Source organism: Colletotrichum gloeosporioides, assembly GCF_011800055.1.
Source record: "Colletotrichum gloeosporioides strain Lc1 chromosome Unknown consensus_85, whole genome shotgun sequence".
Lineage (NCBI taxonomy): Eukaryota > Fungi > Ascomycota > Sordariomycetes > Glomerellales > Glomerellaceae > Colletotrichum > Colletotrichum gloeosporioides.
In genome coordinates this window covers 453095-475108 of record NW_025544730.1, presented here as the reverse complement: position 1 = coordinate 475108, position 22014 = coordinate 453095, and the positions used below count along the sequence as shown (strand labels likewise).

General features: G+C 52.4%; 7 protein-coding genes and 1 pseudogene across 8 annotated transcripts; 7 read left to right on the top strand and 1 right to left on the bottom strand.

Annotated features, from left to right (window-relative positions):
* Positions 1-302: 302 nt before the first annotated feature.
* GCG54_00001345 (uncharacterized protein) lies at positions 303-1745 on the top strand (the record flags this gene model as incomplete). The annotated part of the gene is made up of 1 exon (XM_045401462.1): positions 303-1745. The coding sequence occupies one exon, from the start codon at positions 303-305 to the stop codon at positions 1743-1745; it is 1443 nt and encodes a 480-aa protein (XP_045258464.1).
* An 838-nt stretch (positions 1746-2583) lies between these two features.
* Positions 2584-3513, top strand: GCG54_00001344 (uncharacterized protein; the record flags this gene model as incomplete). The annotated part of the gene is made up of 2 exons (XM_045401461.1): positions 2584-2643; positions 2692-3513. The coding sequence occupies 2 exons, from the start codon at positions 2584-2586 to the stop codon at positions 3511-3513; spliced, it is 882 nt and encodes a 293-aa protein (XP_045258463.1).
* Positions 3514-3979: 466 nt separating this feature from the next.
* On the bottom strand, positions 3980-4458 carry GCG54_00001343 (uncharacterized protein; the record flags this gene model as incomplete). The annotated part of the gene is made up of 2 exons (XM_045401460.1): positions 3980-4166; positions 4223-4458. The coding sequence occupies 2 exons, from the start codon at positions 4456-4458 to the stop codon at positions 3980-3982; spliced, it is 423 nt and encodes a 140-aa protein (XP_045258462.1).
* Positions 4459-5242: 784 nt separating this feature from the next.
* On the top strand, positions 5243-6570 carry GCG54_00001342 (uncharacterized protein; the record flags this gene model as incomplete). Its single annotated transcript, XM_045401459.1, has 6 exons — positions 5243-5607; positions 5671-5962; positions 6016-6092; positions 6148-6247; positions 6306-6408; positions 6476-6570. 6 exons carry the CDS (start codon positions 5243-5245, stop codon positions 6568-6570), a joined length of 1032 nt encoding a protein of 343 aa, XP_045258461.1.
* A 1447-nt stretch (positions 6571-8017) lies between these two features.
* GCG54_00001341 (Malate synthase glyoxysomal) lies at positions 8018-12918 on the top strand (the record flags this gene model as incomplete). Its single annotated transcript, XM_045401458.1, has 14 exons — positions 8018-8139; positions 8161-8255; positions 8453-8542; positions 8599-9173; positions 9225-9349; positions 9400-9548; positions 9611-9786; positions 9840-10011; positions 10073-10666; positions 11139-11441; positions 11495-11919; positions 11975-12526; positions 12583-12812; positions 12870-12918. The coding sequence occupies 14 exons, from the start codon at positions 8018-8020 to the stop codon at positions 12916-12918; spliced, it is 3657 nt and encodes a 1218-aa protein (XP_045258460.1).
* Positions 12919-13768: 850 nt separating this feature from the next.
* GCG54_00001340 (uncharacterized protein) lies at positions 13769-15417 on the top strand (the record flags this gene model as incomplete). Its single annotated transcript, XM_045401457.1, has 2 exons — positions 13769-14098; positions 14161-15417. The coding sequence occupies 2 exons, from the start codon at positions 13769-13771 to the stop codon at positions 15415-15417; spliced, it is 1587 nt and encodes a 528-aa protein (XP_045258459.1).
* A 291-nt stretch (positions 15418-15708) lies between these two features.
* Positions 15709-18113, top strand: GCG54_00001339 (annotated as a pseudogene). Its single transcript has 3 exons — positions 15709-16086; positions 16161-16749; positions 17030-18113. Coding segments are annotated over exons 1-3 (2051 nt in total).
* Positions 18114-19746: 1633 nt separating this feature from the next.
* On the top strand, positions 19747-21748 carry GCG54_00001338 (Dehydrogenase xptC; the record flags this gene model as incomplete). Its single annotated transcript, XM_045401456.1, has 5 exons — positions 19747-19945; positions 20004-20320; positions 20374-20449; positions 20501-21660; positions 21716-21748. 5 exons carry the CDS (start codon positions 19747-19749, stop codon positions 21746-21748), a joined length of 1785 nt encoding a protein of 594 aa, XP_045258458.1.
* Between the last annotated feature and the right edge of the window lie 266 nt (positions 21749-22014).

The following is a 22014-nucleotide window of genomic DNA, read 5'->3' as shown; positions in this document are numbered from 1 at the left end:
GGAGTAGGGTTTGTGCAATGTGGAAAAAGGCGTCATACCTTACTTACCTTGCAACAACCAAAGAGGAAGAGAACACCATAAGGCGAAAAAGAAGATATAAACACTCGAGATGTCCGGCATATCCAGCTTCTTTTTCCCTCTCATCCTCACCACACTCATCTCATCAACATCTCTTTTCCTTCTCTTCAACAAACGACTCACTTCAGCAACACCTCCTTTCTTTCCTTGAACGACTTCGCTCGCGCAGCTTTTCGACCGCCTTTTTTCCAACTTTTCAAAAACACCTTCATTCGGTCGCCAGGATGCGTTCCAACTTGATTTTCGCTCTTGTCACCGCCATCGCGGCCATCAGCCAAGCGGCGCCGGCGCCCCAGGTTTCTGGTGGCTCTGCGCCCCCGGCCCCCTCCGGCACCGGCCTTCCGCCCCCGCCCCACGGCACCGGCGCTCCCCCGAGCGGTACCCCTCCCCCTCGCCCCACCGGAACTATCAAGCCCTCCGGCCCGCCCCCTAGCGGCGCCCCACCTTCCGGCACTCCGGCCGCTCGCCGCCGCGGCATGTTCAACCGTCGCCAGCAGAGCGGTGCTCCCCCCTCCGGCGCGCCTCCTTCCGGCACTCCTCCTCCTCGCCCTAGCGGTGCCCCGACCGACTTCCCCAGCGGCGTAGCCCGCCCGACCGGCTTCCCCGGCGGTGGCCAGGGCAACTTCGATGCCCAGGCCCAGCCCTCTGGTGTTGCGAAGCCTTCCGGTGGCCCTCACGGCGGCGGCCACCACAGCGGCCCTCCCCCGTCTGGTGCTCCCACCGGTGTTCCTCCTTCTGGAGCTCCCCCCTCTGATGCTCCTGCCCCTACCGGCAACGCTCGTCGCGCTGAGCCCTCTGGAGTTAAGCCCTCTGGCCCTCCTCCCTCTGGTGCCCCTAGCGGCCCGACGCCTTCTGGTGTTCGCCCCAGCGGTCCTCCCCCCTCGGGCGCTCCCCCGTCCGGCGCTCCTCCTTCCGGTGCTCCTCCCTCTGGCGCCCCCCCTGCTGCCACTGGCAACGCTCGCCGTGCCGAGCCCTCTGGTGTGAAGCCTTCCGGCCCTCCTCCTTCTGGCACTCCTCCCCCCAGACCTTCTGGAGCCCAGCCTTCTGGACCTCCTCCCTCTGGAGCTCCTCCTTCTGGCGCCCCTGCTCCTACTGGCAATGCTCGCCGTGCTGAGTCTGCGCCCGCCGAGAAGCCCTCTGGCACTCCCCCTCCCAGACCTTCCGGTGCTAAGCCTTCCGGCCCCCCTCCTTCTGGTGCTCCTCCCTCTGGTGCTCCTCCTTCCGGCGCTGCTCCCACTGGTGCTCCCCCCTCCGGCGCCCCCCCTGCTGCTACTGGCAACGCCCGCCGTGCTGAGCCCTCCGGTGCCGCCCCCTCCGGCCCTAAGCCTTCTGGACCTCCTCCCTCCGGCGTTCGCCCCTCTGGAGCTCCTCCTTCCGGCACCCCTCCCCCCAAGCCCACCGGCACCCCTACCGGCCCTCCTCCCTCCGACGCTCCCGCTCCCACCGGTAACGCCCGCCGCGCCGAGTCCGCCCCCGCCGAGAAGCCCTCCGGCACTCCCCCTTCCGGCGCTCCCCCCTCCGGCACCCCTCCCAGCGGCCCTCGCCCTACCGGTGCTGCTCCTAACGGCGCTGCTCCCTCCGGCACTCCTCCCCCCAAGCCCTCCGGCGCCCAGCCCTCTGGCCCTCCTCCCTCTGGCGCCCCTCCCGCCGCCACCCAGAGCGCTTAAGCGTTTTCTCTTATCATCGATACTGAGCCGGCGGCCCTGCCCATACAGCAGCGAATCTGATACCACAACATGAGTCTGGGTTGTCTTACCAGGAGACGCTGGGCCTTGGCCAGTTGAAGAAGAGAGAAATTTTCGGAGCATCACAAACACACACAAAATGGGAGATGAGATGAGAAACATTGTGAAGGTTGATGAACGATTTGCGGAACAACAACATCTGGGGCGAGCTGTGCCTCTTTTTCCTTTTTTCTGGATTTGTAGATATTGGTGAGATTTTTCATGTGGGCATCTGTATTATAGCAACAAAACCCGAGAATAACAGCGCTGTTACTCGAAATTCGTCTTTCCTCCATTTGTGAATTCAGTGGTCTTCTTTTGCTAACATACCTTACCTAGTATTGTTCTCAGGCCCCGACCCGAATCTTAACTAAGTTATTAGCCGGAGCTGAAAAATAGTTGCGGCGAATTTCGGTGGTCTCCGAAAAGAAAGGAGTTGCTTCTTTGGGTTGCACTGGGAAAAATGTGTGGTCGAGGTAAAGTTATCCGGTGTTGATCCAAGAGCTTGGCTTACCCCGCTCATTCTTCATGGGGCATGATAGGCAGATATGATTACGAAAGCCATCCGATGTGCCGAGGACTAAATATGGGATTAAATCATGTCTGCCAACTTCAACTACAAAATTCAAAACGCGGGGCTGGCACAAACGCCGTCAAACCGGATTGATGACCATTTTGGGGTCGATGCTATCAATAACAGCTGCCGGTTACGTTACACCTCATCACCATTCAAATTTCTCACCGCACAACTACACACATTGAGCGTTCCCCTATCGTCACAATGCCGCAACACGAACTTCCGCGGGGCGCGTGGGACTCTCACGTCCACGTCATCGACGAGGTCAGCTCTCAGTGTGCAATATCACAGTATCTTGACTGAACCGCACAGGTGAACTTCCCACTCAGCCCTAACCGACCGTTCACGCCAAAGCAGGCAACTGTGAATGAGCTTCTCAAATTCGAGAAGAGCCTCGGCATCGACCATGCCGTCATCGTAGCCGTCTCAGTCTATGGTGACGATAACCGAAGTCTCATCGACGGTCTGAATCGAATGAAGGGCAAGGGACGGGGCATCGCTTGCATCAACCCCGACACCGTCACCGAAGAGCAGCTGGACGAACTGAACCGTGCAGGCGTCGTTGGCGTCCGTCTCAATCTGTGGAGCTTCGGCGCGACTCCCGATAAGGACTCTCTACGAGCCACGCTCACCGCATACGCAAACAAAATTCGCAGCCGTGGCTGGGTTCTACAAGTGTTCGGGACGATGAACCAGTATCCCGCTATCCTCTCCATCACCCCGGACCTCGACGTAGACGTAGTAGTCGACCATTTGGGGTATCCGGACCCGAAGAACCCCACTCTTGACCCAGCCGGAAGGCAAGCTGTGTTGCAGGCGCTCCGATCCGGTCGTACGTGGATCAAGATGAGCGGGACGTACCGCTTCTCCACCACGCCCGGGCTGGATGAGTACGTACAGGAGGTACTGAAGGCGGCGCCCGACAAGATTGTGTGGGCGAGCGACTGGCCGCATGTCGGAGGTCCTCATCGGAACCCTGGCAGGGACAGACTTCAGCAGCAGGAGTTCATGACTCCTGACGTTCCCGGCTTCATCGAGCAGTGCATCGAGTGGTGCGGAGGAGATCAGGAGCTGATCAACAAAATTTGGATTGACAATCCCCGCAGGCTTTGGAAATATAGCGAGGACGATTGATCAAACCGAGTCATTTGGAGCAGAATGATATTTGCACAGCCAACCAAACCTGAACAAGTCATGCAGAAGCTTTGTCTGCTCATATCTTCAAACCTATATCATATGCACAATATTACCGCCTCAAGTATTCCCCAGCATTATCCGGTTCCCGCTGGTAACACATAAAGTGAACTGAAGCCCAAAGGGTAGTCCTAATTTCCCGACAAGGGCAGAAGAAAAGCGAACCCTCCGTATTCGCCCTAGCCCCACTGCCACCGATGCCGCCGCAGCGTTTCCCCATCCTTGAGCAAGGGTTCCCGGCCCGCCACTCCATCACTAGCCCGGGTAACGGCAACTTCCCCTTGAAGTGTCAAGGGTGTATCGTTGCCTCATACCCCACAAGGCGTTCTCAACACTCTAGAAACAGTCAGTCATCCCATCCCACTCATGCCAGACCACACAGCCATGCCACTTACCCGTTGGCCATCTACACCAGGGTGTACGTGCCGGGAAGAGGGTCCTTGTTGTCCCAGAACCTGATCGTGACATCGCAGTTCTTGTAAACAGCGAAGCACTCATTGGCACCGCCAAATGAAGTTGGAAGAAGGATCCAGTATGTGCCGTCATAAGCACCAAGGTTGAAGTTGTAAGTGATATCGGTGAATTCGGAGTTGCTTGAAAAGCGTCAGTACAAGCAACGGGTGAGCACTCGGCTGCGCAAAAGACTTACGCAGGCACGGACTGCACCCTCGACTGGAACTTGGCATTCATGACGCCGCCGTGGAAGCCGTCAATGTAGTACGTCGATCCTACGCTCGTGGGGAGCTTGTGGGTTTGGCGGTGGCTGTTCGTGCCGCAGTGGGAGCTGCTGATGACATCGCACTGCACGGCGGCGTTGCAGAAGTCAGTCAGACCGACCAAGAGCACGAGGGCTGAGGCAGCCTTGGAGAATGAGAAAGAAACCATCTTGAGAAGAGTTGATCGGTGCAAATGATGAAGTTGAGGGTGTGTCTATTCGCTCTCTGTTATGATCTACACCCGTGGTATTTATCTTTACGGGTTGATCTGTGCTTCCTGGGGGAAAGGTAAATCATTGGGAACATCCTCATCAGCCATGTGTCACCGTAACTCTTGTTATCTCTTACAATTTCCTTGATCACGAGGCTAACCGGCAGCTCAATATCAGTGAAACTCTCACATTGATATCATCTCTCGTTGAAATTCAATGGGTTTTCGTAGAGTTGAGTCAGGTAGCTCGGGAAAATTATGCCGAGACCCCGCAAAACCCAACTAGCCTATAGTCTAGAGAGTATAGAAAATGAGCGAACAAGATAAGTCAATTAATTTGCGAGTCAGGTTGTCCCAATAAGTGAGGCGTCTAAGCTTCTGGAACTTTAAACACGGTCCCTGAGAAATAGACTAGGGCAGAATTAAGCATTAGAACTGGTAGTTGCGCTCGAGATCTTCATTTCACAGAGGTTCGTGATGAGCAACCCGGCTGAAGATAGAGTGAACTCAAAACCGAGTCAGCATAACTCATGTGAGCATTTCCGTTATCACAACCCCTCATTATCCGGACGGAGTTTGCCGGCGGGATTACTCCTTGGAATGGATGAGCTTGACAGAAGTTATAATAGATGACAATGTCGCTTGCTCCGATCAAGCTTTCTCGCCAAGTCATTCGAATACCTCCGCATTCTCCGAGCTTGATTTGTTTTTTCCCCTGCGCAGCCACGACATTCCTTGAACAATGCTTCGTTTACTTTCCCTCGCTTTGGCCATCAGCCACGTGCAAGCCCGCGTGGTGACGCGCCAGGACTCAAACCAAGATACCCGCACCCCCCTTTTCACCAAGGAGGTCGAGGGCAACTTGACAACTTACAAGCCCTACGATGCGTTCGACTACAACCACTGGACTCCCGAGGCCACTCTCTACGATGGCCTTCCCATGCTGGAGAAGCAGGTCACGGTTGACGGCAAGCAGTTGACGTACCAGGACTTCAACGTCTCTGCCCTCACCACGGAGCAGTTCAAGACCCATTACATGAACCTCCCCGAGTACTTTAATGCGAAGGGCAACTTCATTCCCACGGACGCGGAAGTCAAGGCTTTCCAGTATGTTTATCAACTGCGCATTCATTCTAGCTCTCCAATGCCTTTTACTAACCTGTTGAATAGAGATTCTCTCATTGCTCACGCAGACGATCCCAATGCGGCCATTGAGATGCCCACTAAACATGTCAGCAAGCGGGCCTTCCCCGACATGTGCTTCTACGACGACAGGCTTCGTTGCTCGAGCAGCTGCACCGACCTGATCTCTCGCGGTGTCAGGCAGTCAATAAACAACAATGTCTACGGAAACTACCACTACGTCTCGGATGCTCAGTGCGGTACGGGCTCCGTCACCAAGACTGTTTCTGTCACCCACGTCTCGGGCGTTACCATTGGAGGCACTGGCCAGATCCCTTCAGTAAGTCTAGCAAGCACCACGCGCAAGTTTTCAATTTACTGACTGGCTTCCAGTTCGGCAAGGGTTGGACCAAGGCTGCCTCTACGTTCTTCAGCACTTTTGGCCTGAGCATTGGCCACACTCCGGACAGGTACGCAACCCCTGGACGTCTCCAGGGCGTCTTATTGTGGCTAATATCTTTGTAGTGTGACCACCGGTATCAGCTACTCTGGCACCTGTGGTGCTTTCAATGTCTGCTTCCTGTGGGAGAGACCCCATTTCAGCGTTGACAAGGGGGTCATTGTGGTATGTTTCGATACTGTATCATACATACAAACGACAATTGCTAATCACAAGGGAACAGACCCAGCACATCGACGTCAACTCCAAGCGAGCCTGCAGCAACCCCACCGTGACTCCTTACGAGGCTCACGTTATGCATGAGGCCAGCGATGCTGGTGGTTCTAGTACGTCAAACCATTTCCTCGATGTTTCTCATTCCCGATGACCAATTGACTGACTTATTCGTCATAGACTCCCACGGAATGTGCTACTCTATGGGCAACCACGGCTGCGGCAGCAAGGTTCTCGCTTCCAACCAGCTTCTGCGCTGCCCCAACAACTACTAAGGTGGCCTTGTTCAAAGTGTAGAGTTCACAGGGTGGACTGACCAATGACTGCTTCGGGTGTGCGACAACTGTGAGCGGGGCAATTTTCTCCTGTTGTCTAATGGGCATGCTTGAGAGTGGATGCACATAAGACGATAACTTACGATTCAGTATTTAGCTTTTTGAACACTAGTAAATAGTTGCCGTGATGTAACTCACGTAATCTTTAAAGATTATTGAAACATTTTTCGTCCCTCTTGACATCAAATTCTCGCCTGCTGTGCATCAATCTCACATGCTTTTTTGTAATGCGCATCACGTGCGTCGCGAAAACCACTTGACATGTGAGAGCACTTTTGCATTGGCTACTGTTCTTGAGCTCATTTAAAAACGATCCATCAACCTTGGACTAAACTGCCCCCTATGGCCACTTTACAACCATTTCGACGTTCGCTGTCTTGACGCCAAGACAGTCAAAATCGGAAATAGAATCGCGAGGGTAACATTGCGTTGCAGACGATCTTGGGGTCGTGCGCCTCATTTGTGGAGTAACCAGGGAACAACCCCGCGTGTCCCAGCAGAGCGGCTTCGGCGTCCCAGCTGGCTTGGCCGTCGGCAATGTGGATCGCAGGTGCCGCAGGGCTTATCTGAGGCGCCTCGGAAGACGGCCGACTTTTTTTCGTCCTCGGCTCTCCATCCGTCGCACCATCCAAGATATCCGCTACAAGCATGAATAACACACGCAAGAATGATGACGTTTCTGGACCTGGTTTGAATACAGAAATGCCATCTCAAAATTGGCCCGTGGAGGCGATTCGGCCCTTTCGACCGAACATAAGATTCGGACAGCCCCCGAAGGCCTGTGCTTTGAAGGGATGCACACCTACAAATACCAGTTCTTCCCACCATTTAATACCTCCCACTCTTCTCGTGAACATGGGTCTTCGACGGCCTGTTGAAGTCAATGCTGTGAGACACTCACCCAGATTGGAACCTTGGGTGCTGCAAAAATGCACCCTCAGGATCACACAATGCTCGACATGATGACCGCTATCATTATCATTCGCAAATCAAAGCGTAGATGGCTGGAAAGGAAGACCTAAGCGTCATGTGATCGGACATTGTATCAGTGCATTACTCGCGATAGATAGATAGGAGTCTCATATGCGGGGCGATTACACTGGCTATCAAGATACGCCGACTATCGGGGATCGGTATCCCGGGCTACAGACCCGTGCCACCCCTCATTTCCCAGTTTCTCACAGTGTTCTCATTGGCCGCCCACCGATCGACCTCAACGGCATCGGAAGACTTTTGCGCCTCTCAATTGGGAACACACGACCCGTGAACCGATTGTAATAATAGCTCTTTTGTCGCATTTCCGACGAGCGTGAGAGAAACTTCTGTAACGGTCAAACGGCCGCTGGGAACGAACGATACACCACATACGTTTTTTAATGCGCCCATAATGCCTCAGCAACCGCCCGGCAAACAGCGATCGGCCAACGCGTCAGTCTTCAATGACCTCATCGCAAAAGACGTGCTGCTGACTTGGCGACGCACAGCTGCAACACCTGTCGGCGTCGCAAGGTGAAATGCTCAGGCGAGCAGCCGTGTCGCAACTGCGTCAGGAATAAGCTTGACTGTGAATTTGGCGCGGGGCGACAGCGATACTCTGAAGCGTAAGGACCCAATTGACTTTTTCGGTGGTTGACGCCAGATTTGGGAATCGCCGATAAGCTAATCTGTCCCGCTAGATATGTCCAAGAATTGAGGGCAACAGTCACACGATATGAGTCTCAAATAAGAGGTGCGCAAGCTGACAATATTCTTAATGGTTTTGAAGAATGGAAAACTCACATTCGTCTTATCATAGAGCTCAAGTCATCAACACCAGCCCCAGCCCCGGGCGGTGTTTCAGTGGCTTTAGAGAACACTCTGGGAATTGCACCTACAGAACCAACAGGCGAAGTACCACCGCCCCCAAGCTATTGTATGCACACATCTCTCTATCATTGATGCGCGAGAACACTTACACGATTGCGATAGCCTCAATAGAACGCGCGCCTGGCCCTCTATTCGAGCAGCGGGTCCGCAACCTGTTCCATGAGAACTCTGGCAGAGACACGGGGTCCCCAGAACAAGACTCGCCAGAAATGCGCACGACACATGATGAGCAACAAGACGCACCCTTTACTCCAGAATGGACTTCAACAGAAGAGCTAATCAGAGGCATCCCGCCTCAAATCATGCCAGGGGAGGCAGAGTCAAATCGACTCCTTGGTCTCTTCAATGACTATATGAGCGGCAACCAGCATTTCATCGACCAGAGGACATTTGCAGACAACCTGACGTTATTATTCCAGAATCAGGCTACTCGAGCGAAGCAGATGAAGACCCCATGGTTCACACTGTACTTGTTGGTGATGGCGATGGGCAAGTTGATGGAGGCGGACAGGAGGATCTACGATGGCCCGCCAGGAGCTTTCTATTTCGCGGAAGCTATGAAAAGGTTTCCGCCGCTCCATAGTATCAGCGAGTACGGCATTGTGGGAGTCGAGATATTATGTCTTGCGACAACATATCTGCAATGGTGTGACAGGAAGAAGGACTCATACTTCTTCGTACGTCCATTGCCTCATTTCAAGCCTGTGGACGAAGACTAACAGCTGCAGGTCGGCACTGCTGTACGACTTGCTCTGACATTGGGCTGCAACCTGCCTTTTGCCGAGCAGCAATGTCTGCCTTCAGAAAGAGCCCACCGCACAAGGATATGGTGGACTGCGTACATGCTCGACCAGTATGTATTCACAGAGGAGGGGTTAGGAGATCATTCTAACGTCTTTATAGACGCATATCAGCAGGTCTGGGATTGCCAGCATCTGTTGATGACCGCCAAATTACGTTCGACCTTCCGGGACCATCGCCTGGATTTGAGTCGCCAGAGGCACTGAACATCAACGTCCGGATTGCCCGCGCCACTTCAGAGATCATGACTTGTGAGTCTCATAGTCGAAACAGCCCCACATGGTAAGAAGCTTCGACTAACACTAGTCTACAGCACTGTACAGCAATGGCGGCCTATCTCAGGGTGATCTCATTAAGAAGATGCGCAACGTTCTTCAGTCATTATACGACACGGGCCGCTCTATTCCACTAAACATTGCAATTGACTTCAAGAGCAAGGAGCTTGAGGTCACAAGATCCGGTTCTTCGCTGTATTTGAGGTTGTTCTCGGTATGACGCTCATAGAATTAAGTCTGATCGTGAAACCACTAACTTTATCAAAGGCAATCATCCTCTGCATTCGACCGATACTACTTCAGAAAGTCAAGGATAAGGTGCAAGATACCCAGAAGCAAATCGTCACTCCCGCAATCTCTCAGCTGTGTTTGCTTTGCAACGAGGCTGCATTGAGGACTATCCGCATCTTGTACGCTATGAAGAAGCAAGATGAGATTGGTTAGTACAGACCTGCCGCGATCAATAGTCACAACTCAGCTTGATGCTAACTATGGTTTAGCCCCCTTCGCATTCTTTGATTTGGACGCAGCATTTTCAGCAGCGTTCGTGCTCATCATGCGAGGATTCGCTCACAAGAACGACAGCCAAAAACCACCGCCTCAAGAATTACATCAAGCCGTGGAAGTCCTCGAGTATCTTTCTGCAGCGGGCAATAATGCGGCTTCGCATCGTCTAAAGGAGATCAAGCAGCTAGAGGCACATGTGTGGGGGTCGAGGTACTTCCCACCCGAAAAGGATGGTGACGTGCAGATGAAAGATTCTGGAACACCCCACGGGGAACCCCACGCGGGAGGATCCGGGGCTCAGGGAACTCCGGGGCAATCTGGCGAGGGGTCGGGCTCGCAGGTTGTCTTGTCGCCGCCCGACCCGAGCCCCTCGACGCAACCGTCGTGGGATGGCGAGATGTTTGGCACCGAGTCGGCTGAGTCATATGATCCTGACCAGCTGTTCGGTCTGGATTTAAACGGAAGTCTGGGCCAGGAGTTCAGCCTGGAGGCCGAGGGTATCTACGCCAGTTTCAACGACCCGACGCTTCCGCTTACCGGAGTCGATCAACTGGACTGGGCCGAGCTGGAGAAGATGATGGCACCTGGTGGATACGGATCATGATGCGTCTCAGTCAGCCGAATCTAATTGAAGTGATTGCCGCATATTCCCGAGATAATTCCTTTACTCCAAACCTCCGAAGTTCAATTTGCCACGTTTGATTGGCCTGCCCTACGAGTTTGTAGGTTTCCGTTCGACCGCCGGCGACCTGGAGAGATTGAGTGGGGCCAATCGGATGACATCCGCACACAATTAAAGATAGCTCGGCATGGAGCCGAGCTTCACTCGGGTGAGCGTGCGAGAATTAAACACCAACGGGAATGAGCCGAACAGGTATGGGAGACCGCGATTCGGCTTCGAATATATTTAAGAATAACCTACATCGCATCTGACATCATTTCGAGGCCTTCCAAAGACAGAAACTATCTACTGATCACTGGTCAATTATCACAAATTTCCACATCGCACAATGACTCAATCAACGGGCAACGTCGCCATCCTTGGCGCTGGTAGCGAAGCCACCAAGCTCATCCTCACTGAAGAGGCAGTCAAGTTTCTGGCAATCATCCACCGCAGTTTCGAGCCTACTCGCAGGAAACTCCTCAAGTTGAGGGAACAGCGCCAGATCGAGACCGACCAGGGGAGGTTACCCGACTTCCTCCCCGAAACTAAGCACATCCGCGATGACAACAACTGGAAGGGCGCTGCGCCAGCGCCTGGTCTCGTTGATCGCAGAGTTGAGATTACTGGACCCACAGATCGCAAGATGGTTGTCAACGCACTCAACTCTGACGTTTGGGCTTACATGGCGGATTTTGAAGGTGTGTTAATTGAGCCAACTTTACGTTTGAGATATATGACTAACAGATTGTAGACTCAAATGGACCTACTTGGGACAACATGGTTCAGGGCCAGGCAAACTTGCACGATGCTATCCGTCGTCAGGTTGACTTCAAGTTAGGCGAGAAAGAGTACAAGCTCAGAACTGATCGTACTTTGCCCACTTTAATTTGCCGAACCCGGGGTTGGCATCTGGACGAGAAGCATTTCACCGTTGACGGAGATGCTATGTCTGGAGCTCTCTTCGATTTCGGGCTGTATTTCTTCCACAACGCCAAGGAATTGATTTCAAGAGGAACTGGTCCTTACTTTTACTTGCCGAAAATGGAGTCGCATCTCGAGGCTAGATTGTGGAATGACGTTTTCAACATGGCTCAGGATTACATCGGCATTCCCCGGGGAACAATCAGAGCCACTGTTTTGATTGAGACTATCAGCGCGGCTTTTGAGATGGATGAGGTTCGTAGTCCTCCAAGAGCGGCTTTCGACTGTTTTGCTAACTTCGTTTCTCAAGATCATCTACGAGCTTAGAGACCACAGCTCCGGCCTCAACTGCGGCAGATGGGATTACATCTTCACCTTTATCAAGCGCTTCCGTAACCGCCCCGGCTTCATCCTCCCCGATCGCGCCGACGTCACCATGACCGTCCCCTTCATGGACGCGTACGTCAAGCTCCTGATTAGCACATGCCATCGCCGTGGCGTTCACGCAATGGGCGGCATGGCTGCCCTCATCCCACGCAAGGACGATCCCGCTGCCAACGCCAAGGCGATGGAGAGCGTCCGCGCGGACAAGCTTCGAGAAGTCAAGGCCGGTCACGACGGTACCTGGGTCGCGCACCCCGCGCTTGCATCCATCGCGAGCGAAGTTTTCAACGAGCATATGCCCACTGCCAACCAGATCTTCGTCAGGCCAGAGGTGAACGTTACGAGAGACGACTTGCTCAACTCAGTTGTTCCTGGAAAGATCACGGACGATGGTGTGAAGAAGAACTTGCACATTTGCTTGGCTTACATGGAGGGCTGGCTGCGCGGTGTTGGTTGCAGCGCCATCAACTACTTGATGGTAAGTCATTCGATACTCACGAGGGTTTCATGGATGAATGGCTAACGATGCTGCAGGAGGACGCTGCTACTGCCGAAGTGTCTCGAACACAATTGTGGCAATGGGTCAAGCACGGCGTGAGCACCGCTGAAGGAACCAAGCTCGACAAGACCTACGTGCTTGGCACCCTCGACCAACTCACAAAAGAGCTGGCTGCTTCTGCACCTGCGAACAACAAGTTTGAGCTCGCTGCTAAGTACTTGAGGCCGCAAGTGACAGGCGAGGACTATGCCAGTTTCGTCACAACGTGAGTGCTCCCCGGTATTGCCGCAATGACAACTAATTGCTAATTTCTTTTCCATAGTCTTTTGTATGACGAGATTACATCAATCTCTCCCTCAGGAAAATTGTAAATGGGACGGTGTGATTTTGACTAGAGCGCTTTACGACGAGATAAGCAGGAAATATGCTAGCGGTACTCGCAGAAAGTTTGAAGTTTTCTAGCATAGATGAGCTTATGAAGTAATGTTACGATACTTTGTAGTCTGCTACTGCAAAAACAACTTTTGGCGCCCAAAAGCAAAACATCGACGTTGGCCTGATTCGAACAGACGCTCCCGAAGGAACAAGATTTCTAGTCTTGCGCATTAGACCACTCTGCCACAACGCCGTGGTATGGAATCCACTCATGAGTGGGTATGCAGATCGATTGCCTCCACAGCACCATGACTGCCGGCAGCGAGTTGCGGGCCCTGTTACTGGCCTGACGAGCGTCTGCGGCCTCTCTGTCTGTCGACTTCGCATGAGCTCTTACTGGTAAGTCAACCAACTTGAAGTCTCCAGGCAAGTTGTTTCAACTATCCCTTGAAAGCTTGTCCTGATCCGGGCCGCTTACTGGGATGTGGAGGCGATGGAAAACAATGACTTAGGGTGCCGACCAAGCTCTGATGCTGTATATGAAAAACCAAGTGCAGGCCATCAACAAAATGACATCCTTGAGAGTTAAAAGATGTGATATGAAAATAAGAGGATAAACAACAACAATAAGGCCATGATGAGGTAATTTCCGCAAGCCATCGCGAGAGTTTGAGACAGGGTCACGTGCTGCCCCTGACGCCCAGACCAACATGCATTCGCGTCAGCTGAATATGGGGTTAGCGAGCGCGTCTGGACGCTACACCCTTGTCATCAACGCTCAACATCTCCATCGGCCGACAGTCTATTGCGCATAAGCTCCGCTGAGACTCTCAAAACTATGCGAATATGGCGGCCGAATTGAGAAGCGAGCTCGAGTACCGTCGAAACTTCGTGATGCAATGCCGCGTCGAGGGCTTCGAGTATGTAGACGGTACGCTGTTGTTCGAAGGGATCGCTCGCGTCGATGGGGCCCGGCTGCGCGAGCTCTGTTTTCCCGATGGCATTGGAGATCCCGACAAGAGGAGATCAACAATCGACGAAGCCAGAAGGCTTTTTAAGAAGAAGGAGTGGTTCAAAGCGCAGTCAATGTTCTATGACCTGCGGCTCACGCATATGAAGATGAAGACGCTTAGCGGCCTGCGCTACGACCTTTGTGAGATGGTGAAGATGGGCCTGGTAAGTACACTGGGATGTTTGGGGCATTTACGGCTATCGCCAGCGGTACTGATACTCTCCAGTGCGATAAACTTGCCAAACGGGCAGATGTGATCGATTCGGCATTCGAAGATGCCGAGAGGATGCGTCGGGAAAAGGAGTCAATATTCCTCGAATTCAGTGACCCTACCATCAAGGCGGCTTGGGACATTGATCTCTTCAAAGAACACTTTTTCTTAAAGGACGGAGAGCCAGATGCAAATGTCACGCCTGAGCCTATTGTTCTTCACGATATCGATCCTCAACTGATGTTTGAGATTCCCTCCATGGTAGAAGAGATCGACGGGCTTTACCTAGCTCCTGGACTCCTCAACGGAAAGCCCTTCGCCGTGATTGGTTGGGACAGAGAAAAAGTGAAGAATACAGGTCTGGCAGAGAACGCAAAGTTTCAGTCTGGTCCTACTAGTTCGTCGAAGTATGTTCCTCCAACGAAGCCATGGCAGCAAGCCATGGACGACCACCACCGATACCTCTCAGAATCCGCTGAAGCTGCTGAGGCGAGACTCAAGGCAGAGGACATTCTGGAGTTTACGCCGAAGGAAATGCTTCTCGAAGACGCCATCGGATCATACGTCGTCAAGTGCCCTCAACTACAGATGAAGTATGCGATGTATGGCGCTGTGTTTCATTTAAACATCCAGGACCACCCGGGGATGGAAGGTAGGGATGGAATTCTTACTGCCAGCATGAGCTTCGGCGTCGTGAGTGGCATCATGCTCCTCTCTTTCTCCAAAGATACTCTGATCAAGGCTTCAAATGGGTGTGCGCAAGAATTTCTTGACGAAGATGAATATTCTGACGTTCCGCCATTGGAAAATATCGAGCCGTATGTTGTAGACCGACCGCTCGATCGGGATGATGATGATGCTGCACCTGAGCAGCCCACGGGCAAGTCAAGAAAACGCTCCGCGGCTGCCCTTAGCAACAAAACGCGGCGTCCGCAAACGCGCAAGAAGCGCAAGCCAAATTCACGACAAACGTTTGAGGGCTGCCGACGGCTTTATTTTCTCTGGAAGGGTAAAGAGAAGCTCGGAGAAGAGCCTGTGGAAAGCCACGGTTTCCTCGACTTCAATGCCACCTGCACTGGCTTTAAGGGGCTCACTTGGATAGACACGTTCCAAGTCGAGAACCTAGAATGTGCGTTCCAGGGCTACAAGGTCATACCAAAGCCTCCTCAGCCTCCTGATGAAGAGTCAAACTTGGAAGATACAGAAAGCTCTGATAGTGACTCGGATGAGATACCGGAAAGCTTTTTGGTCAACTTCCTGCTAGAACGATGAGCGGAAAGAGATGGCAAAATTGTAACAGAAATAGCAGTCAAAAGTACAAAAGGTTACCTTGTTTGTCACCATCGACTTACTCCTGGACGGTGACTGAGTTCGAAACCACACGAACGCCACCGCAAATTTCGCATCTTAAGTCACAACATGAGCCATCACGGTGCCAAGGCCGGCTCTTAGATATAAGAAGGACCTAGATAGCTTTTCTAGATTTCCCGCTACAACCGCACCTCCCAAGGATTCCTTTACGAACAACTCTACCGAAGCTCCTTGCGGATATTGACAAGCACCATGCCTCCCCCTGATGTCCCAGGGACGGTGCACGCTCTATTCAACTTCAAGCCTTTCCCAAAAATTCCAAATTGTATCAAGTTTATGATATGGGAAGAATTTTACCGTCAGCCACGGTACTTTACGACATATCCGGTGTTTCAAGGGCGGTCGCGAGAATATGAGTCCGAGATCCCGCTTGGATGGTCCCTGAAGCCCAGACCGCAGCAAAAGTCCTATCACGACGCAATCGACACCCAGATAGATCAGCTTTCTAGCTTCGTTGCAAGCCGTGTTCGCCCAAGATTCACCATCGAAGTACCACTTAAGGCTACTGACGAGGATCAACCACACAAACCCACCAAACGCCGTTCCAAGAGAAAGGCGAAGGTGACGCATGTAAACATCAACTGATCGACTTTATCCATGTCAAAACGACCATCCACGAGGGCTCAGGCAATCTCATACCACAGGTTGAGTGGTTCAGCAACATACGAAACATGGTCCTTGATAACGATCTGTTAAATTCACACCACCCGGGCGGAATCACCACCGACATGATTTCCTTTGTTGCCTTCTGTCTTTGGGAAAGAAAAGGGCTGCTCGGCTCTCTGCGAAACTTGGCCCTTAAAAGGGTTCCATGGCATCGAAAACGAGACGTCGACACGCCGCTTCTGTGTTTCCAGATCCGGTATCTTCTGCGTGAAGCGCCGGCGAAACCGCCTCAGTGGAAAGATTTGCAGGTGAGCGTTGTTTCCAAGTCGCCATGGCTTGATATAGAACGACACGGGGGATCAGAGGAGGTTCAATGGAAGCATTTCGTTGAGAACATACGTTCAGCAAATGAGCGATGGGCCAATCCGCGGCGTGACATTTCCTCTGAGGTCACAGGGGACGAAATCACGGATACCAGGTTGGTGTTTTCAAAATTGCTCTCGCCCAGTGGATTCTTGCCTATCATCCCGCCCGTTCTGTTGTTTCTCATATATTCCCCAATGTCTCTAGAAGTCCAATTCTTGTATCATTACAACGAGCTAGTGAGCCGTACTTTTATATCGGGCAGTTAGGGCAATTTTCAGCGCGACAGTGAAGGATTCTAGGCAGGATAGTTGAAACCAAAATGCAAACCCTCGCTTGATCTATCCAACCTCCGACTCGTTCGAATGTGAGCTTGACACTAGCCATAAAGTTTAGAAACTCGAAACGGTCACGCCAATCGAGTTTAGCACCAGCCATACAAGCCCAATCGCAAAGTTTGCATCTTGAGTCATAATTCAAACTATCACGGTATGTGATTGCAAATATAAAAGTTTCGCATTCGAACAATCTCAAGTTTTTAAAGGCACGCATTTCGCCCACTATGGCCATGGAAAGAACCGCTCGAGAATAGCAGCAAGCGCCACGTCTACCAGCCACGTTCCCGAGACGGCGTTCAGCAGCTTCGAGCTCATCCCGAAACTTCCCAATTGTGTCAAATTCATGATATGGGAGGAGTTTTACCTTGAGCCCAGATACGTTTTGGTCGTCGGCAAGGGGGGCAGCCGGTTTGGCGATACTGTCGAATGGGTTATGCAGCCCAGGGCATGCAAAAAGAACTACTACACCGCGATCGATACCGAAATAGACTCACTAGCGAGCATCGTTGCCGGTAGAATACGCCCGGAGCTTAGCATCGAAGTCTCGAAAGCTCTGTCAAAGCCGAGCGCGTCAAAATTAACTGGACAGTCGACTTCGTTCATTTTCGACGGCCTAACTTCACTACTTCGCGGATTTCATGTGAAATACCGGACCTTGGATGGTTGGCCAGTGTACAAAATCTTGTGTTAGACGACATCGTCGTTCAAATAGACAAACTCGCCTGCATCACCATGGTGATACAGCCTATAACGATGTCTCTTTGGCACAGGAGTCAAAACCTTCTTTCTCTCCGGAAACTGGTCCTCCGGAGCCCTTTGACACAGACAAAAATAACAAGAACCAATGTGCTGTGTTTTCAAATCCGCTATCTGATCCGCGAGGCATCGAAAACGCCACTGCAATGGAAGGACATGCAGGTCGAAGTAGGCTCGAGATCGCCATGGCTGGACGTTGAGCAAACTGGCCGAACTCCTCCCCTTCAGTGGAACACGTTTATCGAATCGTGGCGCCGCTATATTCAAGGTCAAAAATTGCCGGTGGCTCTCTGTCACATTCTTACGCCAATCTTCGGGTATCTTCAGCATAAGGAACCAGGCTACCGATCACTGGAGGACGCAGCGCCGTTTTCACTAGGAGTTGACGAGGTTGAGGACACCAGGGGCATTTTTGATTGTCTACTGTCGCTTCCTTCTTCTGATCCCTTGCATCCTTTCAATCACTTGTTCGACATTTATCCGGCAAACTACATATTCATGGTCCCGAGATTCTTCGGTGCCAAGGGGCGGTAACCTGACGTACAAAACTATAAATCGCAGGTTAACAGGAGGGAAAAGGGGGTTCTTTCGTGGCGAAGGATCGAATCAGAAAGCAACATGCCATTGTCAATAAGTATGACTCAGTATCTACCTCCACCCTTCGCCGATTCCGTCTTGGGGTTAGATCTAGGCGTCCGCTCAAAATCTACGAGGTCCAAAACAGGGTTACAGGCATCGGCATCCCACAGTCACACACATCCCAGACAGGATCTTCCACCGAAACCATTTCAAACTAGGGGGAAAGTTCGCTTGCAAACTGATGTTGTTTTGTTATAAGTAAGATCTTGTCAGAATATATGTGCTATTCAAACAGGGCCTTATGATGGCGACGTCAAGTTACGCCAAGACCAATGTGAGCTTTGAACCCTATAAAGTTGGATAATTTACCATTTCAAGAGTAGCTTCAAGAGACCATCGTCATTACTCTAATCTTCCTCATCACAATTTCTACGATTCCTGCTGCGCAGACGACCTATTTCCATATATTTACCTTCCCGTCACTTCAACTAGTCCGAATCATGCAGCTCAGCATTACTGTTCTTGCCGCCGCTTTGGCCTGCGGAGCTTTTGCTGGCAGTAAGTTCTTCACAAACCTCGATTGAAACGATCTACTGACACTTTGCCATAGAAAGTCCGATCGATGCCAGAAGGGCTGGAGGTACAGCCTCTGCGGCAAAGGACGGCAAGGCGTGCAAAACGAACCTCAACCAAATCTTGAACTCCGGCACCTGCGTTAATGGGAAATGCCAAATTATTATTCCACCTAATGAAACAAGCAATGTGCGAAGCGCAGATTGCGAGTAATCGGGGCTCTCTCTAATGAGAAACGCATACAGGCATGGAATTTCGTGGTTCCATGGGCTATGAGGCTAGACTAGAGCGGGTATTCGTACTAGTTCGTCTAGATCATGAATACCCCTGACATGGTCCTGCCATGAATACCATGCGATTAAACCAATACGCTTTGAAGTGAACATCTGATCAAGAGGCACAAAAGTCCGGCTAAAGGATAGTTCCAAATGCCGTAAGCAGCGATGGATGCCAAGCCTGTTCGAAGTGTGCACCACTCCGGCTCAATCCCCATTCACATTAGGGGTAATACGAATTGGTCGAGAGATGTACGCTCTTGGCTGCAACGTGACACTCCGCTGACCCAATGAAGAATGAACCTCTGCTGTCAAACCCCAAAGCGGCACATCACCCCGCACTCGCTCGCGTGGTTTCTGCGGCTCATGCAAATTGGGCGTTGAATGCCGGGTCGTTCCCCGCATGGACTCGAGTTGAGCCTGTGGGAAGGTAGATGAATCGTGAACTTTTGACGAATGGGGGCTGACATGGTTGATGTTGTTCATGTGCCGAGCACAAGTACTATGCGGCTATGGCTCAAGGGAAGAGATTGAAGTGGTAGACGAAATAGGCTTCTTCCGAATGCCAAGCCCCTGTGCAGATCGCCGTCTCTCAGTGGGACTACTTACTCATGAAAAGTTATTTAATGATTAAGTGAAGTCGGGAAGCTGTGTTCAGTTAAAGTGCCCGGACGGCTTAAGGCTTTCCTTCGAACTTTAGTCTTCATTGAGCTTCGCTAGTCTCGTCGAGTTCCGCCACGATGCCTTCTGTGAAGGGTTTGGTTCTGTCATACCTGACTGCTGCTTCGCAGCTGACATACGCTTGGCCCACGCAATATCCCGAGCATGTCAACATTCTCACCCGCGCCGAGCAGATCGCTTCTGAGTATGACTATGTCATCGTTGGCGGAGGGACCTCGGGCTTGACAGTCGGAGACAGACTCACCGAAGATGGAAAGTGTAAGTGAAAAGCGTTGCATGATCCTCCCGTGCAGTGTGTGTCTGACAACAGGGGCAGATACTGTTCTGGTGGTCGAGTATGGCTACTACGACAGTCAGACCGGCATGAACCCCAGACGCATGTTCAACATCACCTCTCAGCCGTGCCCCAACCTGAACGGCCGAAGCTTCTCTGTCGGTATCGGATGTGTTGTCGGCGGTAGCTCGAGTGTCAACGGTCAGGTCTTCTTGAGGGGCACCAAGGACGAGTACAATGCATGGAAAGAGCTTGGTGGATCTGGGTCTACTTGGGATTGGGACAATCTTCTGCCCTATTTCAAGAAGGCAAGCATCACACTTGACATGGCCTTCAAGCTACAGCTAACGATACTCAGGGTATCACCCTTGCGCCTCCTGATGCTGCTCAAGCACAAGAATACAACATCAAGTATGATATGAGCTACTGGGGCACAACCTCCAAGATCTATGCTGCCTTTGGAAAGGGACCCCTCACCTCTATCATGAGTTCGTAGACCCTCTTTCATGATACTGCTTGTGACTCTAACCCTTTCACAGAGACCTTGTACAACGCCATGGCCAAGATGCCCGGCATGACCATCCCCGTCGACAGCGGTGCCGGCGAGGCGGGACTCTACTGGTACCCAATGTCGCAGGACCCCGTTCAATTCCAGCGTTCCTACGCCCGGACCGGCCACTGGGACGGCCTCAACCGCGCCAACTACGAGATGATCGTCGGCGCGAAGGTCAACCGCATTCTCTTCGACGGTGATACTGCTACCGGCGTCCAGTTCGTCTCTCGCAACAACACGGGTGCCGCCCCTGTGCAGGTCAAGGCTCGCCGTGAGGTCATCCTCGCTGCCGGTTCTGTACATACTCCGCAGGTCCTCATGCTCAGCGGCATCGGTCCCCGCGCACACCTCGAACAGGCTCGAATTGCTGTGAAAGTCGACCTCCCGGGCGTCGGCTCTAACTTCCAGGACCACAGCTACATCCCCAGCATCTCATACCAATGGGGCGTTCAGCCTCCCAACTCCGGCGGCGGAGGCTGGGGCGGCGGCGGCCCACCATCTCTTGCTTCCATGATCGGGTTGCCAGTCGTCAGTCCCGACCGATACGACACACTTGCCAGGACATACGAGGCCCAGGACCCCAAGTCCCATCTGCCGTCCACCTACACCTCCGAGCAGATCGAAGGGTACAAGCAGCAGCAGAAGGTGTACGGCCGGCTCATGCGCTCCAAGAACACCGTCTTCTCTGAGATGATGATGTACGGACCTGGTGGCTCCGTGCAGAACCTCCACCCCATGTCTCGCGGCACCATCCTTCTCAACACTGCTCAGCCCGAGAGCGAGATGATCGTCGATTACCGCGCGGCGACAAACTCGATCGATCTTGACGTCATGGCAGAGATCATCAAGTTCATGCGGCGGTTCATGACGACCGGCGACCTTGCGCAGTACCAGGCTCGCGAGCTGTCGCCTGGAACTGGCGTCTCGACTGATGCTCAGCTTGTCAGCTGGGCCAGGGGCCAGATCATCCCTTCCGTGTACCATCCTGTCGGGACGACTGCCAAGATGCCCCGTGAGTGGGGTGGTGTGCTCGATGAGAACTTGTTGGTGTATGGAGTCAAGAAGCTTAGGGTCATTGATGCTTCCATGATGCCTACCACGGTTGGTGCGACGACGTCCATGACTGTGTATGCTGTGGCCGAAAAGGTGAGTGGGTTACGAGACCTAAGGGACTTGCTGAAAGTCGCTGACATTATGCCAGGCTGCCGACATGATCAAGGCCCAGACTCAGTAGGGCATTCATCTCAAACAAGGAATGGGACGCTTATTCGGAGACTACGGACGTTGGCTTCATTAGTAACATGTAACTCATTCAGGTGCAAGTGCGTGGTTAATACAACACTCTTTTTCAACCCCTGGCTTTGATGGCCCACGAAGAACAAGCTACCTGGTGTTGGTATGTCACCTGCAGAAGACGTCACCAATAACATGCTCATCACCTCTCCAGACATCATATCCCTAAGCAGGCTAGCGAGTTTACTTGTATGTCTACTCTGGGAG